At 45.0% G+C, this 17,481-nt stretch overlaps 1 protein-coding gene across 3 annotated transcripts in view; it reads left to right on the forward strand.

Moving 5' to 3' along the window:
• Nucleotides 1-17,481, forward strand: part of BANK1 (B cell scaffold protein with ankyrin repeats 1) — a 713,259-nt gene that overhangs the window by 92,114 nt on the left and 603,664 nt on the right. For all 3 annotated transcript variants that reach the window (XM_040418216.1, XM_040418217.1, XM_040418218.1), the window contains exon 2: nt 9,725-10,123. In XM_040418216.1, coding sequence (XP_040274150.1) covers nt 9,725-10,123 — 399 coding nt within the window. The remainder of the gene's footprint in view (nt 1-9,724; nt 10,124-17,481) is intronic.

Raw genomic sequence — 17,481 nt, forward strand, 5'->3', positions numbered from 1 at the left:
TCAGGCCCTCACCTCCAATGTTTCATACGGTCTGCTGAGCTGTACGCCCTCACTACAATGTTTCATACAGTCTGCTCAGCTGTAGGCCCTCACTACAATGTCTTATGGGGTTTGCTCACCATAAGGCCCTCACCTCCAATGCTTTATACGTCTGCTCAGCTGTATGCCCTCACTACAATGTTTTATGGGGTTTGCTCACCTTCAGGCCCTCACCTCCAATACTTCATACGGTCTGCTCAGCTGTAGGCCCTCACTCCAATGTTTCATACGGTCTGCTCAGCTGTAGGCCCTCACTAAAAAAAAAATTGGGGTTTGCTCAGCTGTAGGCCCTCACTCCAAAGTTTCATACGGTCTGCTCACCTGTAGGCCCTCACTACAAAGTTTTATGGGGTTTTCTCACCATAAGGCCCTCACCTCCATTGTTTCATATGTCTGCTCAGCTGTAGGCCCTCACTACAATGTTTTATGGGGTTTGCTCACCATAAGGCCCTCACTACAATGTTTTATAGGGTTTGCTCACCTGTAGGCCCTCACCTCCAATGTTTCATATGGTCTGCTCAGCTGTAGGCCCTCACTCCAATGTTTCATACTGTCTGCTCACCTGTAGGTCCTCACTACAATGTTTTAAGGGGTTCGCTCACCTTCAGGCCCCCACTCCAATGTTTCATACGGTCTGCTCACCTGTAGGCCCTTACTCCAATGTTTCATACAGTCTGCTCACCTGTAGGCCATCACTCCAAAGTTTTATACAATCTGCTCACCTGTAGACCCTCACTCCAAAGTTTCATACGGTCTGCTCAGCTGTAGACCCTCACCTCCAATGTCAATGTGAACAGGCCCTTGCCTGTCAACATACACCTCAAATCGTGGGGGTTAGGAATAACTAGACACAGAGTAATACTTTAGCCATTATAGCAGGAAACTAAGGAAAGCAGTGTGGGTTAGTGCACCCCCGCCTGCAATCCTATGGTGTTTATCACTCTGGAATAGCATCCAGTGAGGTATAGCTAGTTTTAATTTTTTAGGTAGCTCACATAAGTTTACTCTTCTCAATTGTTAAAATAAAATAAGTAAAAGTAAAGTTTTATTTCCTGGGACAAGAGTGGCTAGTAGCCAGTTAGGCAGTGGTGTTTTGCAGGTAGTTGTTAATGTCACGTTTTTGCTGGAGCAGCCTATCAGGCATATACAAGGTGGAGTTCCAGCGCGTCGGGCAGTTCCAAATTAGACGTCTGACGGGCAAATGGTGACGTCAGCAAGGCGAGCCATGGGCGTGTAAGATCTTCTTAAATGGCCAGAGATTTTCCTGGCCTGCCACAAGACGTCCTGGACCCCGGGGTATTTGGCAACGAATCACTGCACGACTAAGTTCAGGACGTGTGCCATGCACGGCACGTGCGTCATTTTGCCCTGTTTCAGCGCGCTCAGCAGATTGGCACCGTTGTCACACACCACTTTAACAACTGTCAAATTGAGCAGGGTTAGCCACTGATCGGCCTATGACCGCAGAGCTAAAATCAGTGCAGGACCGGGCTCTTGGCTTCCAGGCACAACAGCCGCAGCACACCATGGCAACGTCTCACCTGGCACGTCAAAAAGGTTCTGGGGAGCTTGGGGGGTGCAGCGGAAGAGGCGGTAGCAGTGGAAAAGGAGGGCTCAGCCAAGGAGGAGATGGAGGATGGAGTAGGAGTAGGAGAAGAAGAGGCAGGCCTGTATGCAATCCGTGGCGGTAACACCAAATCCACACGGGTGCCACGGGTTACATGCTTGATGGCCATCAGAAGGTTCACCCAGTGGGCAGTAAAAGTTATGTACCTTCCCTGCCCATGTTTGCTAGACCACGTGTCTGTGGTCAGATGTATCTTGGCACTGACACTGTGTGCCAGAGATATATTCACTTGCCGCTGAACATGGCCATATAGCTCAGGGATGCCCTTCTGAGAGAAATATTTCCTTCCGGGAACCTTCCATTGCAGTGTGCCAATAGCCACAGATTTTCTAAAGGCCTCTGAGTCCACCAGTTTATATGGCAGTAGTTGGCGGGCTAGCAGTTCCGACAAGCCAGCGGTCAGCCGTTAGGCAAGAGGGTTATCCGGCGTCATCAATCATGAACTTTATACGCTTGAACATTTGGGCGACGGAAGCCTGCCAGATGAATGCGACGACGGCACGGTGGAAGGTGGAATGGAGGAAAATGGGAGGAGAAAGGAGAAGAGGCAGGACGTGGAGCGCCGGGAGTGAGGCTTTGTGGGTTCTGACGGTGTTGCTCCCACTGGACTCGGTGATGGGAGGCCAGGTGCCTTCTTAAGGCGGTCGTCCCTAGGTGAGTGTTGGGCTTACTGCGACTTATTTGTTGATAGCACAGGCTGCAGATGGAAACACTTTGTTAACAGCTGGCACGTTAAAAAAAAGCCTACACTGCGGAGCCATGTGCTGCGTCCTGGGAGCGCCAGATGTGACCGTGCATGGTGGATGGCTCGCTCTAGATACATTTGCAGTCTGCTTTTTTACTTCTGTGCACTGCGAGTTTTGCCTCGTTCTCCTCCCTATCTGCTGCTCCGTCTCTCCCTCTGAACTCCCCTGCTCTTCCTCTCTTGTGGGCACCCACTTGACGTCCATCGACACGTCATCATCGTCACCTTTACCACCACTGACATTAGAGATCTCAGAGCAGGCAGCAACAGCGGGGACCACTCTCCTTTGACTGATCTGGGTACTGTCATCAGACCACTGGGTGGCGGCCGTTGCTACCTCCTCTTTCTGATCCGATGCCAAGAATGGCTGCACATTGGTAAGGTCTGGGAATGGATGGGAAAATAATTCCTCTGACTCGAGTGGAGGGGTTATGGTGGTGGTGTCTTTGGGGGTGCACACAGCAGAGAGTGAGGAGGGTGCTGATACAGAGGATGAGGAGTGTGCAGAAGCGGAAGGCCACTCAACCAACTCTGGTGCATCCTTTGATATAATCGCACGCACCTTCTTGAAATTCCTACTTAGGCTTCGGCCTGGTGCACCTGCCTGACCCCTACTACCCTTGTGGAATGGCCTGCCTCTTCCTCTGCCTGTCATTTTCAAAATTACCCTGTGACAAAGTCCCTATAGAAGAGCAGTATTTTCTGGAAGCAGGTATATCAAACCCCTTAATCAGTTTATTTTGGGGCAACAGGTATATCATTCCAGTGGCAATTAGTTATTCCAATTGCGTTTGTCCCTCTGTATAGCTGCTGTATCTCAGCAGAACCTTACACAAATGCTGCACAATACAAATGCACGATATAGAAATTATATTATAGGTATATAACACCCCTGCCTCAATCAGTTTTTTTGGTGGGCAACTGGTATATCACATCAGTTGCAATTAGTTGTTCCAATAGCGTTTGTCCCTCTGTATAGCTGCAGCATCGCAGCAGAACTGCACACAACTGCTGCACACTACAAAGGCACTATAATATACTTTCTATGTTAGAAAATATATTATAAGTATATCACACCCCTCAGTATGTCACACCTATCGATACCAGTCCTTAAAAGGAACTTTGTGGCCCTATTAGCTAGCGTTTGGTGTCTCTAACAGTCTGTCCCTGCTCCACACAGCAACCTCTCCCTACACTGGCAAAAGACTGAATGTAAAATGGCGGCCAGATTGGGTTTATTTAAAGGGTAGGGGGTGTGTCCATGTGCTGAAACGTCTCAATTGGCTGTCCTGTCCCACCTGATGGATGTGTCATGGGTCAAAGTTCAGCACATGGCAAAAGAATATGGCACCAGTGGACATCGCCATATGTTCAGCGAACCGCAAACGAGCAAAGTTCGCCGCAAAACGACCGCCGGGCGAAACGCATGGCCATCTCTAGTGGCTACTTTCTCCCAGGCCAATGAGCTTCAACATGGCAAGGAAACACTTGACCTGACACATGTAATTTAGAGAAGAGTAATATGGGGATATTCAGGACTTTTTTCTTTTGGGAGTAGAACTGGTTTGTATGTCTCTTTCCCTGTGGAATATTACACAAGTTATTTTTTTCTCTTTCTATGATTTGCCTGAAATGCATCACAAAAAATTGGTTTCTTTAGAATCTGAATTTTTTGGGGAAATTTGGGATGCATTCCAAATCAATAGAATGGCTTGCTCATCTCTAAAATAAATATAGAGACTGTTTATCATTTATTTTGTGAGTGAGGATCTCAGTAAAGATTAACAATTCAGAAGTTGTTCAGTACAAGAAACCTTTAGTTTCATTGCTTTATTTTTACTGACACAGACTGGCAAAACTTATGATTTTAATAAAGCTCTCTAAGTTGGGTGATGTTTCAAGATTTCCTGACAGCAGTTTGCAGTCGACAGAACATATTATTCTTCCTTGTATAAATATACCATCCATTAGATCTATTTCAACAGCTCAATACCATTCCAAGCAAACAATAAAGATTTGTTTGAATATCTGTATCTCGTACAAATATTGGAAAGAAACTTAAAAGAAAAAAAGTTTTTCACTGCTTTCGACAACAACCATTTTATAGACCAGATCACCTGATGCGTCAGCGAACATGAAGTATTTTCTGAAGGAAAGTATTGCAAGCATTCAATGTATCAGTTGGTTGACAAAAACATTTCAGCCAATTTCTTTCTGCTTTTTCAACGGGTTGGCCTTAGTTCAAGAGGAAATTCTTACATAACAGTGAGAGGAAATATAAGTCACCGCTAATGATGACAATTGAGAAATTATAGCTACCAGAGAATTTATTTGTACATTTTTATTACTCTCAATAACAGAAGAAAGTCACCGTACCTCCCACCCCTGCAGCTGACAGAAGTGGGAGGTTTATCTTAATTTTTTCAATCTCTGTTGGCTGGAGTGGGTGGGGGTGTGGCCTAACCGGATCAGGGGCGTAACTTAAGGAAAACTGGGGGCAGGGTTTTAGGTTCATCTTTTGAAGGTGGACACATTGTTGCATGGGGCGTGTCTGGCCTCCTTCCTGCAAGAATGACGCCCCTTTGGGCACCTTACTGGCTAATTTGCTTACCAAATAAACTGAATTTTCAGAGGATAAAAATATATATTGCTGGAACAAAGGCACATCTGGAAATAAGGTACTAAGTGCTATTAGGCCATGGCTTTACTTCAATAGGGATTATCCTGGTGACAGATTTCCTTTAAAGCTCACCTACAGCAGTGAAGAAAAATGGCTGGGTTGTTATGGAAACCTGGTGTAAAGCTGTGTGTGTGTGGAGACTGGCCTGCAAGCGTCAATTGGCTGATAAGGGTCATGTGACCAAGCTTCTATTGGCTAATGCATTTTTTTGGGAATATCTCAGGAACGGTACGTCATAGAGAGCTAAGACCTGGTCTAAAACCTTTCCAGACACCTGATGTACCTGTGTGCCAAATTTTGTGATTGTAAATGCGACGGTGTGACGATTCCTTTAGCGGACATACATACACACATACACTCCGCTTTATCTACAGAGTATAACAATTTTCCCGAATGCTCAATTTAATTCCACATAACAAAAGATTATTTAGGACTTTTGTAATGTTGGGTTACACCATGTGGTAGTGACTCAAAATAATCTAACTAGCATAACAGAAATAGTTGAATAAAATAATAGATTGGAAGGACCTGTTTTATCAGGGACAGCCCCATTCTGATAGGACCCAAGCAACTGTTTTTGCAGGGGAAAATTGTGTCAGCCAGACATATGGCATTACACTGCAGCCATTCAAGTAGCTGCCCATGTAATAAATGGACACCTCTGGTCCCCTTATGAATATATATTTCAGATATATATATATATATATGTTATATATAGGAGCATATGTGTCCTTAGGAAAAAAAAAGTTGCTGTGCCATGTTTTATTTCTCAGGACACCTACTGTACTTAGCTTTTATTAGTGCGAGTCTTAGAGTAGCTCTTTTTAAGTGTCTAAAATTGGCCCATTATTATCAACTTTTTGGGAGCCATTTTTTTATTTTAAAATTTGTGTTATTGTAAATATGATATGCTATACAGGGGTCTAGACTTTTCTGCAGAGGAACTCTGAGGCTACTACCTCCTGGAGTAGTCTCTGTGTGATTGAGGGCTGAACCACAGGGTTCAAAGACACTGGTGCAAGGCACTGAGAGGTCAGGCAAAATCCTAGTCAGGGACAGGGCAGCCAGAGCACGTGCGGTAGAGTTAATGGCCCAAGGTTTGAGCAGGCAGTAGAGTTCCAATACGGAGGTCAGGCACAAGTCGGGTCAGAATCCTGTGAACAGACAGAAAGTTGGTATACAGGCAGACAACAGAATACAGCACACCTTAGTAGGGAACTAACTCGCTATAAACCTAATGCACGGGCACCCCTCCACAGGTGAAGAAGTGCGTAAGCTCCAGTCCCTACAGACAAAGCAGGAGAGGTTTTGCTGGCAAGCAGGCTGCAGCCTGTGTGGAGGAACAGAGCAGACCCACTGTCTGGGTCTGTTGGAAAGAAGACAGTGGGAGGCTGGTCCAGGCCCCTGGCCAGGGAATGTAGAACAATGCTGGCCATGAGCGGCCACTGTAATAGCAACCTGCTATGAGTTTCAGACTTTTCTGATGTGGGCATGTCCCTCCCATGCTTTTCTCTTCTATAGCCCATGAATGATCTCTTCTCCAATGTGTTGGCAGATACTGATGCTAATTAATCCTATACCAACCAGACCTATTTTCGGGCACATCCAGGAATTTCATCTAAACCTTAGTGTTGGAGCCCATAACAAAAATAATCCACAAAATAAATCAAAATATATTTCCTTTATTAAGCTCAATTAAAATACAAGCAAGTTAAAATTCGAGGAATCCAGAATCCACATGATTGTGCGAGGAAGAAGGTTAAAATAAACTAACTAGTAGGGTACTAACTCCACAATAAACCGAAAACCTGGTACCACAAGCCACAAAATAGTGGAACAATGAAAAAAGAGCATCAAGTACACACTGTCTGCATGAAGGTCCCCCACTTACCCAACGTGTTTCGCCAACGGCTTCCTCCCACAATCATATGAATTCTTCTAATTTTAACTTGCTTGTATTTTAATTGAGATTAATAAAGGAAATATATTATTATTTCTTTTGTGGATTATTTTAGCTATGGGCTCCAACACCAATATAGAATGTAGGTTTAGATACTGATGCTAAGCAGTGTCTTCTGTCTTTCGTTGGTGCCCGCTTCTGTTGGTTCTCTCCACACTCAAAAACAGTCTAGTGATTCATCCCAGTCCTTTTAAACAGCTTTCTGTATGTTTCCTATCTACACTGTCTACATTACAGCCTGTATGATTTGCCTCCTCAAAAAATTAGGATGCCTTCGCCCCTCCACATTCTGATCTGCCATGTGCAACCTTCTCCCCCTTCCTGCTGCTATCTCTAACACTAAGCAAATAGCAAGGGTAGTAGAGGGAGCTGTGTGAAGGAGTTGTATAGACTCTGTGCAGCAAGCCCCTGAAGAGCTGGTGCAGAGGATGGGAGTGGTAGTTACTCTGATGAGATACTGTGTCACAGTGTACTCTCTCAGGCTGTCTGTCTGTGGGGTTCAGTGCAGTAAAAAAGTGGTGTGAAGGAATCATACAGACATAGGAGAACATGAAATGTCTCTCTTTGTTGAGTGCAAAGAACAACTTGTGGTACATTCATAAATATTAATAACAAGGTGCAGTCTCTGTCACCAGATGATGATGTATGGTGGCTCGTTAGATGGCAATTGATGGCACTCAGAAGTATGCTAGCTGACAGTCTCTTCCTCCTGATTCCCCTTCACTACGGCTATAAAGCTGGCACCTGTGGTTTTAATTGTCCACAACGTAATGCAGGCTTTAGGGTTTGCCTTTACTGAACGGTGGTGAAGGGTGTCTTAACTTGCTATCCCCTTGTAGCAGTGTTTGTAAAGCTGTGGTAGCTGGTAACTCTGCGGTCTGTAAAACTGTAGCGTTGATGGTTTCTCCAGCCCTATGACCTTCCAATTTATCTGAAGAAGCATTCCTCACAGATGAATTGGATTTCTGGTCCTAAGGCCCTATGGAGCAGAAGCTTATGAACGTGCTGTCTGTCTCTTTACTAGTTTCTTAATTTCACTAATTAGCTTTCCATCCTGACAGTAAGTAGGACTAGGACTAGTTTATTCCTATCAAGAGAGAGGGAAGGGGTGGTTAGCCACTCATACACCATATCCTAGTGTAACAGTATAAGACATAGGTAAAACATTACAATAGCATTATAAACTAAACAATTTGCAAATACCCTCTCTGGGGTATTGCATATGCAATGTCAAAATGGTAGAAAACAATGTATTGAAATAAAACTTAGATTCTGTATACAGATTTTTTTTATTTGTGAAGTAAGTTTATCTAAATTTTTGAGTTAAAGATGACCTTTCATTGGAATTTACTAGTTTAATTAAATACCTTTCCTTGCGGCGCAACCCCCGCTGATGCTGACACCCTGGTTGTCATTTTCAAATACCACGCGTACTCCCCGCTGTGCCCCCCTGCAGCTTTCCCGCTCAGTATGTTAATCCTGAGCATCGGTACAGGGAGGAGGAGATACCGGGGTTTCTCAATGGGAGTCTCCTTCTGCCTGGCTGTGCCGGGATACAATCACAATGGAGAGCATCACAGCCATTGAGAAACCCTGGCATCTCCTCTCTGTACAGCTGGTTAGGATTAACACTGCAGGGGGGCACAGCGGGGTGTACGAGTGGTATTTTAGAAAAACAACCGGGGTGTCACCTTTCCTTGTGGGGTACCCCCCGCTGATGCTATTTTATTAAACTAGAAAATTCCCATGAAAAGTCTTCTTTAAATTAGCTGAATAACAGGTTAACTTTTAGCTTTTTCTCCATATCAAATTCTGCCTTATATTGTTATGAAAAAGTTATAATGCAAATTAGAATCTGCATCAATGTTAGCTAAAACAACCAATGAACGAGATAAACAGACCCTGAGCATCTGTTAAACTATATGTAGATGAATATACGTAGGTAACAAGAGTCGCAAACAATTTACATAAGCACTTGGACTATGTGACTAGAAATGGTTGAGAAAACTGGGTATAGGCGCCAGGGGACCTCTATTCTGGTCTGACCGTTTCTGACTAAACTTTTGGAACATTTTCAAACACATAGGCGCAGATTCGTGAAACAGCTTAAGAGAAAATTGTCTTTGTTGCCCATGGCAACCAATACATCTTTTAATTTTTGTTTCATTTTGCCATAGAATAAAAAAAATATATGAAAGCTTCTCTATGATTGTTTACTATTGGTAACAAAGGCAGTTTTTGAATTAGTCTGTTTTAGGGATGAGTGAATAGATTGTAACAAATCGATTTGCCTCATTAGCACAGGAATTTTGCCACAGGTGAAGATGTCCCCACCTGCCTGTTGATTGACAGGGCCTGGAGCAGGGAGTGCGCATGCACCACTGCACTTCGAGGTAGCAGCGCAAGCGGAGTCGCTGCTCCTAAAGTCGAATTTGAGCTTCGGCGCCTGTGTTGCTACTCGGAGCAACGGTGCGGGGCCCAGTGTGTCAGACCCACGCTAGATATCTGGCGCCAGTCAATCAACAGGCCAGCCCCTCACAGGTCAAGAATTCCTGCTAATGAGTCAAATTGATTCATTAGAATAGATTTGCTCATCCTTATCTCTGTTTAATTAATTTTCCAAGTAGTCTCACAAAATATTGATAATGAATATAATATATTTTATCTTTTCAGAAATGACAAAAAATCTTTTGGTGATTTATGAGAAAAGTGGAGAAGAATGGGCCACGTATCTGAAGGAACTGCTGACATCACATTTACAAATTGATGACGTATTTCTTTATGATGTGAGCTATGAATCAAATAAGATGGTGAAAGACCTTATTGGCTCTATGTGGCAGTGTAAACTATTAGTCTTGACCAAAGATATTCTGAAGATCTTCTGTGAAAATCAAAGTACCAATTTCTTTAAACTTCTACAGCCCTCACACAGAGTGGTCCTGATGCTTTGTGGAGTGAGTTCTCCTGAAGGACTATATGAACTTTTTCCTTTCGAAAGAGATTGTCATTTCATCCTGCCAGATCAAGATCCCCATGATTACATCTCCATTGTGTCCATTGTTATGAATGAAGGTAACTTGATACAGTTTTATTAGCTAATGTCAGATTTAGGCCTTATGCACACGACCGTTGTTTTGGTCCGCATTCGAAGCCGCGGCTCGGATGCGGACCCATTCACTTCAATGGGGCCGCAAAAGATGCGGACAGCACTCCGTGTGCTGTCCGCATCCGTTGCACCGTTCTGTGGCCCCGCAAAAAAAATATAGCATGTCCTATTCTTGTCCGTTTTGCGGACAAGAATAGGCATTTCTACAATGGGACGCCAATTCCGTAAATTGCAAAAAGGCACACAGGTAGCATCCGTTTGTTACGGATCCGCGGTTTGCGTACCGCAAAAAACGGCATGGTCGTATGCATGTAGACTTAGGCCTTATGCACACGACCGTTTTTCGGGTCCGCATCCGAGCCGCAGTTTTTTGCAGCTCGGGTGCGGACCCATTCACTTCAATGCGGACAGCATCCATAGTTTTCCAATGAAAACTGAGTAAGGCTACTTTCACACTAGCGTTCGGAGCGGGTCCGTCTGATGTTTCATCAGACGGATCCGCTCCTATAATGCAGACGTTTGCATCCGTTCAGAACGGATCTGTCTGCATTATAACTTAGAAAAATTTCTAAGTGTGAAAGTAGCCTGAGCGGATCCGTTTAGACTTTACATTGAAAGTCAATGGGGGACGGATCCATGCAGAACCTCTGACAGAAATGGCACAAACTAATGCAAACTGATCGTAATGGTCAAACAAAGACAGATCATTTATCTTTCATTTTTCTGTTCTTCTGAGGGATCAGAAGTTGGAAAGCTGAATGCAGATGTGAACTCGACATTTCTCTGTGTTCAAAATAAATTGTTTGGCCTGGTAAAACATACATTTTGAAAAGATATATATCTTGTCATAGCAACGTTACTTAATGTAATATTTAGACATGAGCCAGTATGAGTAGATTTTTCCACAATGCAGAAGAAGCAAGGTACAATAGAGAAAATGAGAATATTTGTATGGAAATAAGAGGGGCACTCTCTACATACGGGATCACACACAGTCTGTATATTATAAGATTCGATATTTATTATCCTCACTGTAATTAATTAAAATGGTAAACTGTTACCCAACCATAAAACACTTCAGTTAATCATAAAATACAATTCTAAAATTAATCCACTATACACAACTCCTCCTTAGATTCAAGGAAAGTAAGTCCTTAGATTTGCAGCACTATATTTCTCTGGAAGGGCTATTCAATATATAGCATAATGATACAATTCTCATTTGAGGTGCAATAGTGTAATCAGTTGATGAGAGCAGTCCATACAGCTTTGTGTATCTTATTCCTGTTGTGTTCCGATATCACCATACAGTCAATTCAACCTTGCTGCTCAGTTGAGCTGCGCTGGGTGTATCAGCCAGACGGCTATGTATTGTTTAGTCCGGAGCTACAAGTAAATGTCTCTTACCAGACTCTCGATGTGCCACTCGCCCGCCTCCCAGTAGTCGGTCGTCTCTTACCGGCCTCCCGCTTCACGGCGTTCTCCTCTGCCCTGCTCCTCCTCACCCTTCACACGGCGTCCCGCGTGGTGGTGAAGCAAGCGTCGGCGCAGCGTCTCACGTGATGCGGAAGAGGCGTTCCTTACCGGTCAGCTGATTATGCTTGCCGGAGGTCCTGGTCGGGCTGAGGCAATTCCTAGACAGGCCTGTCGTTATTGGTCAAGTGTCCTTTGCGTGCACATCAGTTGATTAAGCTCACTTGCTGGGACCATAGAGAAAATGGTTCGTTCTCAGAACAGAAAGCCGCTGGACTAAAAAGTCGGACATGCAGGACTTTTTAGTCCGGCGGCTTTCGCCATGCACCGCCGTGCTGCGCCGGAGCTCCGCCCCCGTCCCCATTATAGTCAATGGGGACGGAGCGGCGGTCCGGCGGCACGGTGAAATAGCGGTAGGACGGATCCGACATGGTGAACAGCCTGTCAGATCCGTCCTGCCGCTAGTGTTAAAGTACCCTTACTCTCCATTCAGAATGCATTAGGATAAAACTGATCAGTTCTTTTCCGGATTTGAGCCCCTAGGACGGAACTCAGCGCCGGAAAAGAAAATATTATTACTTCGTCTTTTTTGTTGAATCAATATGACATGGTGACGTAGGGGCACAACATGATGGTCAGTCTCAGAGGAAGGAAAAATCTGTCAGTAACATGATGCAATGACATGCAAAAACCTTTATTACAACTCCCAATTGTATACCAAATATTAGTAATATACAGTGGCATGTAAAATTTGTGGCACCCCTGGTCAAAATTACTGTTACTTGAACAGTTAAGCAAGTTGAAGATGAAATGATCTCCAAAAGGCATAACGGTAAAGATGACACATTCCCTTAGTATTTTAAGAAAATACTGTTATTTTAATCTTTTACATTTTCAAAATAACAAAAAAGGAACTTGGATACTTTGGCGAGTATCACAAATTGTAATCACTTTTAGTAGCCAGCCAAGAAACTTTCAATTCTTGTTTGAGGGATTTTGCTCCATTCTTCCTTGCAAAAGTCTCAGTTCTGTGAGATTTCTAGGCCGTCTTGCATGCACTGCTCTTTTGAGGTCTGCCTACAGATTTGCAATGATGTTCAGCTCAGGAGATTGTGAGAGCCATGGTAAAACCTTTATCTTGCGTCTTTTAAGGTACTCTATTGTGGATTGAGGTGTGTTTAAGATCATTATAGAAGCCATCCTCTTTTCAGCTTTACGTGTCAGGTTTGCTTCCAGAATTTGCTGCAATTTTATTGAATACATTCTTCATTCAAACAAGAATTGAACGGCTCTTGGCTGGCTCCAAAAAGCGATTACAATCTGTTATACTTGCCAAAGGAGGTGCTACTGCAGTGGCGTAACTAATGACTGGGCCCCACAGCAAATATTTGAACGGTGCCCCCACCAGCACTTCTTCTCAACCCCCTCCGCCTGTGCAACCTCCACTCCTGTGGCTATTCAAGATCGCTTTCTGAGATGAGGCCGGCAGCCGCTCTCTCCGTTTCTCTGCATATAATCTCATTGTATAATGCTGTTGAGGACGCCCTGACAACAAAATATTTAATCCTGAAAGCAGCTGCTTCCCCTGATTTCCCCATAGTTACGCCCCTGGCTACTAGATACTAACCATGCAGGGTGCCTAAAGATTTGCCTTGGGTCCTTTTCCTTTTTTGTTATTTTGAAAATGTAAAAGATAGTGTTGAGCGAACCCGAACTGTAAATTTTGCTGGAAAAGTTCGGGTTCGAGTTCGGTGTTCGGGCATTTAATAAAGCTTTTGGAAGGCTGCAGGGCAGCCAATCAACAAGCTTTTAAGCTGTGGGCACTTAGAAGCCATCACAGCCATGGCTAGTAATGGCATGGCTGTGATTGGCCGGTGCATCATGTGACCCAGCCTCTATACAAGCTGGTTCACGTGTAGCACCGCCCATCAGCTCTGAGAAGCGCAGGGATAGGAAGCAGGCAGCTGAAGGGAGGGAGAGTGTTAGGAATCTGGCTATTTGTTTTGTGGGTGACCTAGAATGATTTTTTGTGGGTGCAATACACCAGCTTTGCACCCCTGACACAGAAATATAATAATTAATCTGGCTGTTAATTCTGTCGGTGACCTATAGGGATTTTTTTGTGGGTGCAATGCACCATTTTTGTACCCCTAACACAAAAATATAGTATTTAATCCCTCTGTTAGTTTGATGGGTGACATATGCCAATTTTTGGTGTGAGATACACATGCACTGCATACGTAACAGGGAACTTAACCACTTCATGCCCAGCGCTGTACATGTACGGCGCTGGATGGGTGTTTAAAGATGGCGCCCGCTCATGCCTGCTGAGGGCGCCATAGCCGCAGGTGGCCGCCTGCTTCTTCTAGCAGACACCCGTGGCTAATGTCCGCAACCGGCAGTAATGCCGATTGTGGACATTTAACCCCTCAGATGCCGTGGGAAATCCTGACCACGGCATCTGAGCGCGTTGAAAACTGAAAGCTTTCGCTTTTGGTTGTGTTCCGGCTCCCCTGTGTGGCGATCGGAGGAGCCAGAGTGTGTATGCAGCAGCCCCTGTTTTTATGAATGACAGGAGGCTGCTGCATAGTATTTCCTATGGAGCCCTTGCCTGTAATAGGGCTCCATAGGAAAGTAGTGAAATCATCATAGATTCCAATGCAAGTGCATTGGAGTCTATGATAATAGCAATCAGATGATTGATTGTTATAGTTCCCTATGGGAACTATAAAAAAGTGTAAAAAAAATAAAAACATAAAAATTCAAATCACCCCCCTTTTCCCAAAATAAAATAACTAAAAAAAATACATATCATGGGTGTCTCTATGTGAGAAAATGCCCATAGTATCAAAATCTAAAAATATGTTCCCCATACGGCAAACAGCAAAACAGAGAAAAGTGTTCAAATGGACGATTCGCAGTTTTTGGACGCTTCATTTTCTACAAATAAATAAAGAGTGATCAAAAAGTCATACACATCCCAGAATGGTATCAATGAAAAGTTTAGATCGCACCGCAAAAAATGAGCCCCCAAACAGCTCCGTACACATAATTACAAAAAAGTAATATGGGTCAAAATATGGCAACAAAAAAAAAAACTGATTTTTTTCCCCACGTTTACATTTTTTTTTATCACTAACAAAACGCAAGAAAAACGATACATATAAGGTATCGCAGGATTGGTACTGACCTGTAGAATAAAAGTAACTGGTCAGTTTTATCGCACATAGAACGTCGTAAATAAAAAAAAAACTGTGGTGGAATAGCTTTTTTTTTTGCAATTTTACCCCATTTGGAATTTTTTCCCCGCTTACCACTACATCATATGTAATATTAAATGGTGGCGTTGGAAAGTACAACTTGTCCTGCAAAAAACAAGCCCTCATATGTCTATGTGAACAAAAAAATAAAACCTCTGGGCCTTAAGGGGTTTATATAGTTAATCTGAGTTAGTTCAGCTGGTGACATTTACCAATTTTTGGTGTGAGATACACCTGCACTGCATATGTGACATGGAAATTAATATAGTTAATCTGAATTTTAGTTCGGCCGGTGACATACAGGGTATAAACATTTTTGGTGTGAGGTACACCTGCACTGCATACGTGACAGGGAAATTAATATAGTTAATTTGTCTGTTAGTTCGGTGGGTGACCTTAAAGAATGAGGAGAGCATCAAATAAGGGACGTGGCCTTGGTCGTGGTGCTGCTGGTGCTGATGGAGTTCCTGTTGCAGAGAGAGGATGTGGTCGAACTGTGCCAGCAACATGCTCAAATGAAACACCTTCCTCAGGTGCACATAAGCGATAGGACGTTCAGCGTCATTTTGTAGGCCCGAATAAGGGTGTACGAATGGTGAGGCCAGAACAAGTAGAGGTGGTAGTAGATTGGATGGCTGACACTGCCTCCAGTTCCTTCACATTGTCTCCCACCCACCCTGCTGAAACCACAAAGTTGGCACGTGCAGCCCATGGGCATTTGTCTTTCTCCTCAACCCCTTGCAAATCACCCAAGTCATGCAGCAGTCTCTTATGCTTTTTGATGACTCTGCTGGTGGGGTTTCTGTGGGCCATCCACCTAGCCTGAAGCTAGGCATAAATGTTCTAAACCTGAGCACCACCTGCATGACCAGCCATCTAAATGCAAAGCACGAGCTGCAGTGGAGTACACACCTCAAAAACCACAAAAGATCTCTGGCTCCTCCTTCTCCCTCTTCTGTTGCAGTCTCGGCCTCTTCCTCCTCCTCTGGAGTGACAGTGGCACCGGCCACCCCGCAAACAGAGGATGTGGCAGCAACACCACCACCTCCCCCACCGTCACCAAGCATCTCCACACTGTCCCATGGAAGCGTTCATCTGTCCATCCCCCAAACACTGGAGAGAAAGAGGAATTAGCCCCCTACCCACCAGCGATCCCTGGCCCTGAATGCCAGCATTTCAAAATTCCTGACCTTTGAAATGCTGTTATTCCGTCTGGTGGAGACAGAGAATTTTAAAAACCTTATGGCGGTGGCTGTCCCACAGTATGTGGTTCCAAACCGCCACTACTTTTCCAGGCGAGCCATCCCTGCCCTGCACAACCAAGTGGTGGACAAAATTAGGTGTGCACTGCGCAACGCCATCTGTGGCAAGGTCCACATAACTACCAATACGTGGACCAGTAAGCACGGGCAGAGAAGTTATATCTCCCTAACTGCACACTAGGTACTGCGGACGGGCATGGAACAACAGACCGATGAGTAGTTGGTGCCGCTGAGCCTCAAGCCTGGCCTGGTGGTGTGCGATAAGGGGCGAAATCTCTAGCAGCTCTGGGGCTAGTTTGACATACATCCCTTGCCTGGCGCATGAGCTGAATTTGGTGGTGCAGAGGTTCCTGAAAAAATGACCCCGATATGTCAGAGCTTCTGCAGAAAGGGCCGTCTGTGCGCGCTTTTGCCATTCTCACCCTGTTGCTGCTCACCTATCTGCGCTGCAGCGTAACTTCGGCCTTCCCGCTCACCACCTCATATGAGATTTACCCACAAGGTGGAACTCCACCTTGCACATGCTGTACAGACTGTGCGAGCAGCAGCAGGTGATAGTGGAGTTTCAGCTGCAGCACGTTCGGGTGAGTCGCTCTGCGGAGCAGCACCACTTCACCACCAACAAGTGGGTCTTCATGCGGGATGTGTGTGCCGTGTTGCACTGTTTTGAGTACTCCACCAACATGGCCAGTGCCGATGACGCAGTCCTCAGCGTTTCTATCCCACTTCTATGACTCCTTGAAAAAACACTTTGGGCGATTATGGAAGAGGATGTGGCACAGGTGGAAGAGGGATCATTTCCACGTTTATCAGGCCAGTCATTCACAAGTGGCTCGGAGGGTGGGTTCCTGCACCAACAGAGGCCAGGTAAACAACTGTCCAGCCAGGGCAGGATAAGGAGGATGATGATGATGATGAGGAACCGTGTTCACAGCAGGGTGGCACCCAAAGCAGTTTATGGGCATCAATGGAGCGTGGCTAGGAGGATACAGAGGACACAGATGATACACTTCCCACAGAGGACAGCTTGTCCTCTGGGCAGCCTGGCACACGAGTGACTAAATGCTGCAGTGCCTGCGCAAAGACCGCCGAGTTGCCCACATTCTAACTAGTGCTGATTACTGGGTGGCCACTTGCTGTCCTTAATTCCGTCACTGGAGTGTGATCGGAAGATGCACGAGTACAAGCGCACGCTGGTAGACGCGCTGCTGATGGCATTCACACCTGACAGCGGGGGCTCAGTGGAAGCACAAGGCGAAGGCAGAGGAGAAGGAAGAAGTCGCCAATGCAGCTGGGGCACCGCCAGCACCTCAGAAGGGCTAGCATGGC

This window comes from Bufo bufo, chromosome 2, assembly GCF_905171765.1.
Source record: "Bufo bufo chromosome 2, aBufBuf1.1, whole genome shotgun sequence".
In the NCBI taxonomy this organism is placed as follows: Eukaryota; Metazoa; Chordata; class Amphibia; order Anura; family Bufonidae; genus Bufo; species Bufo bufo.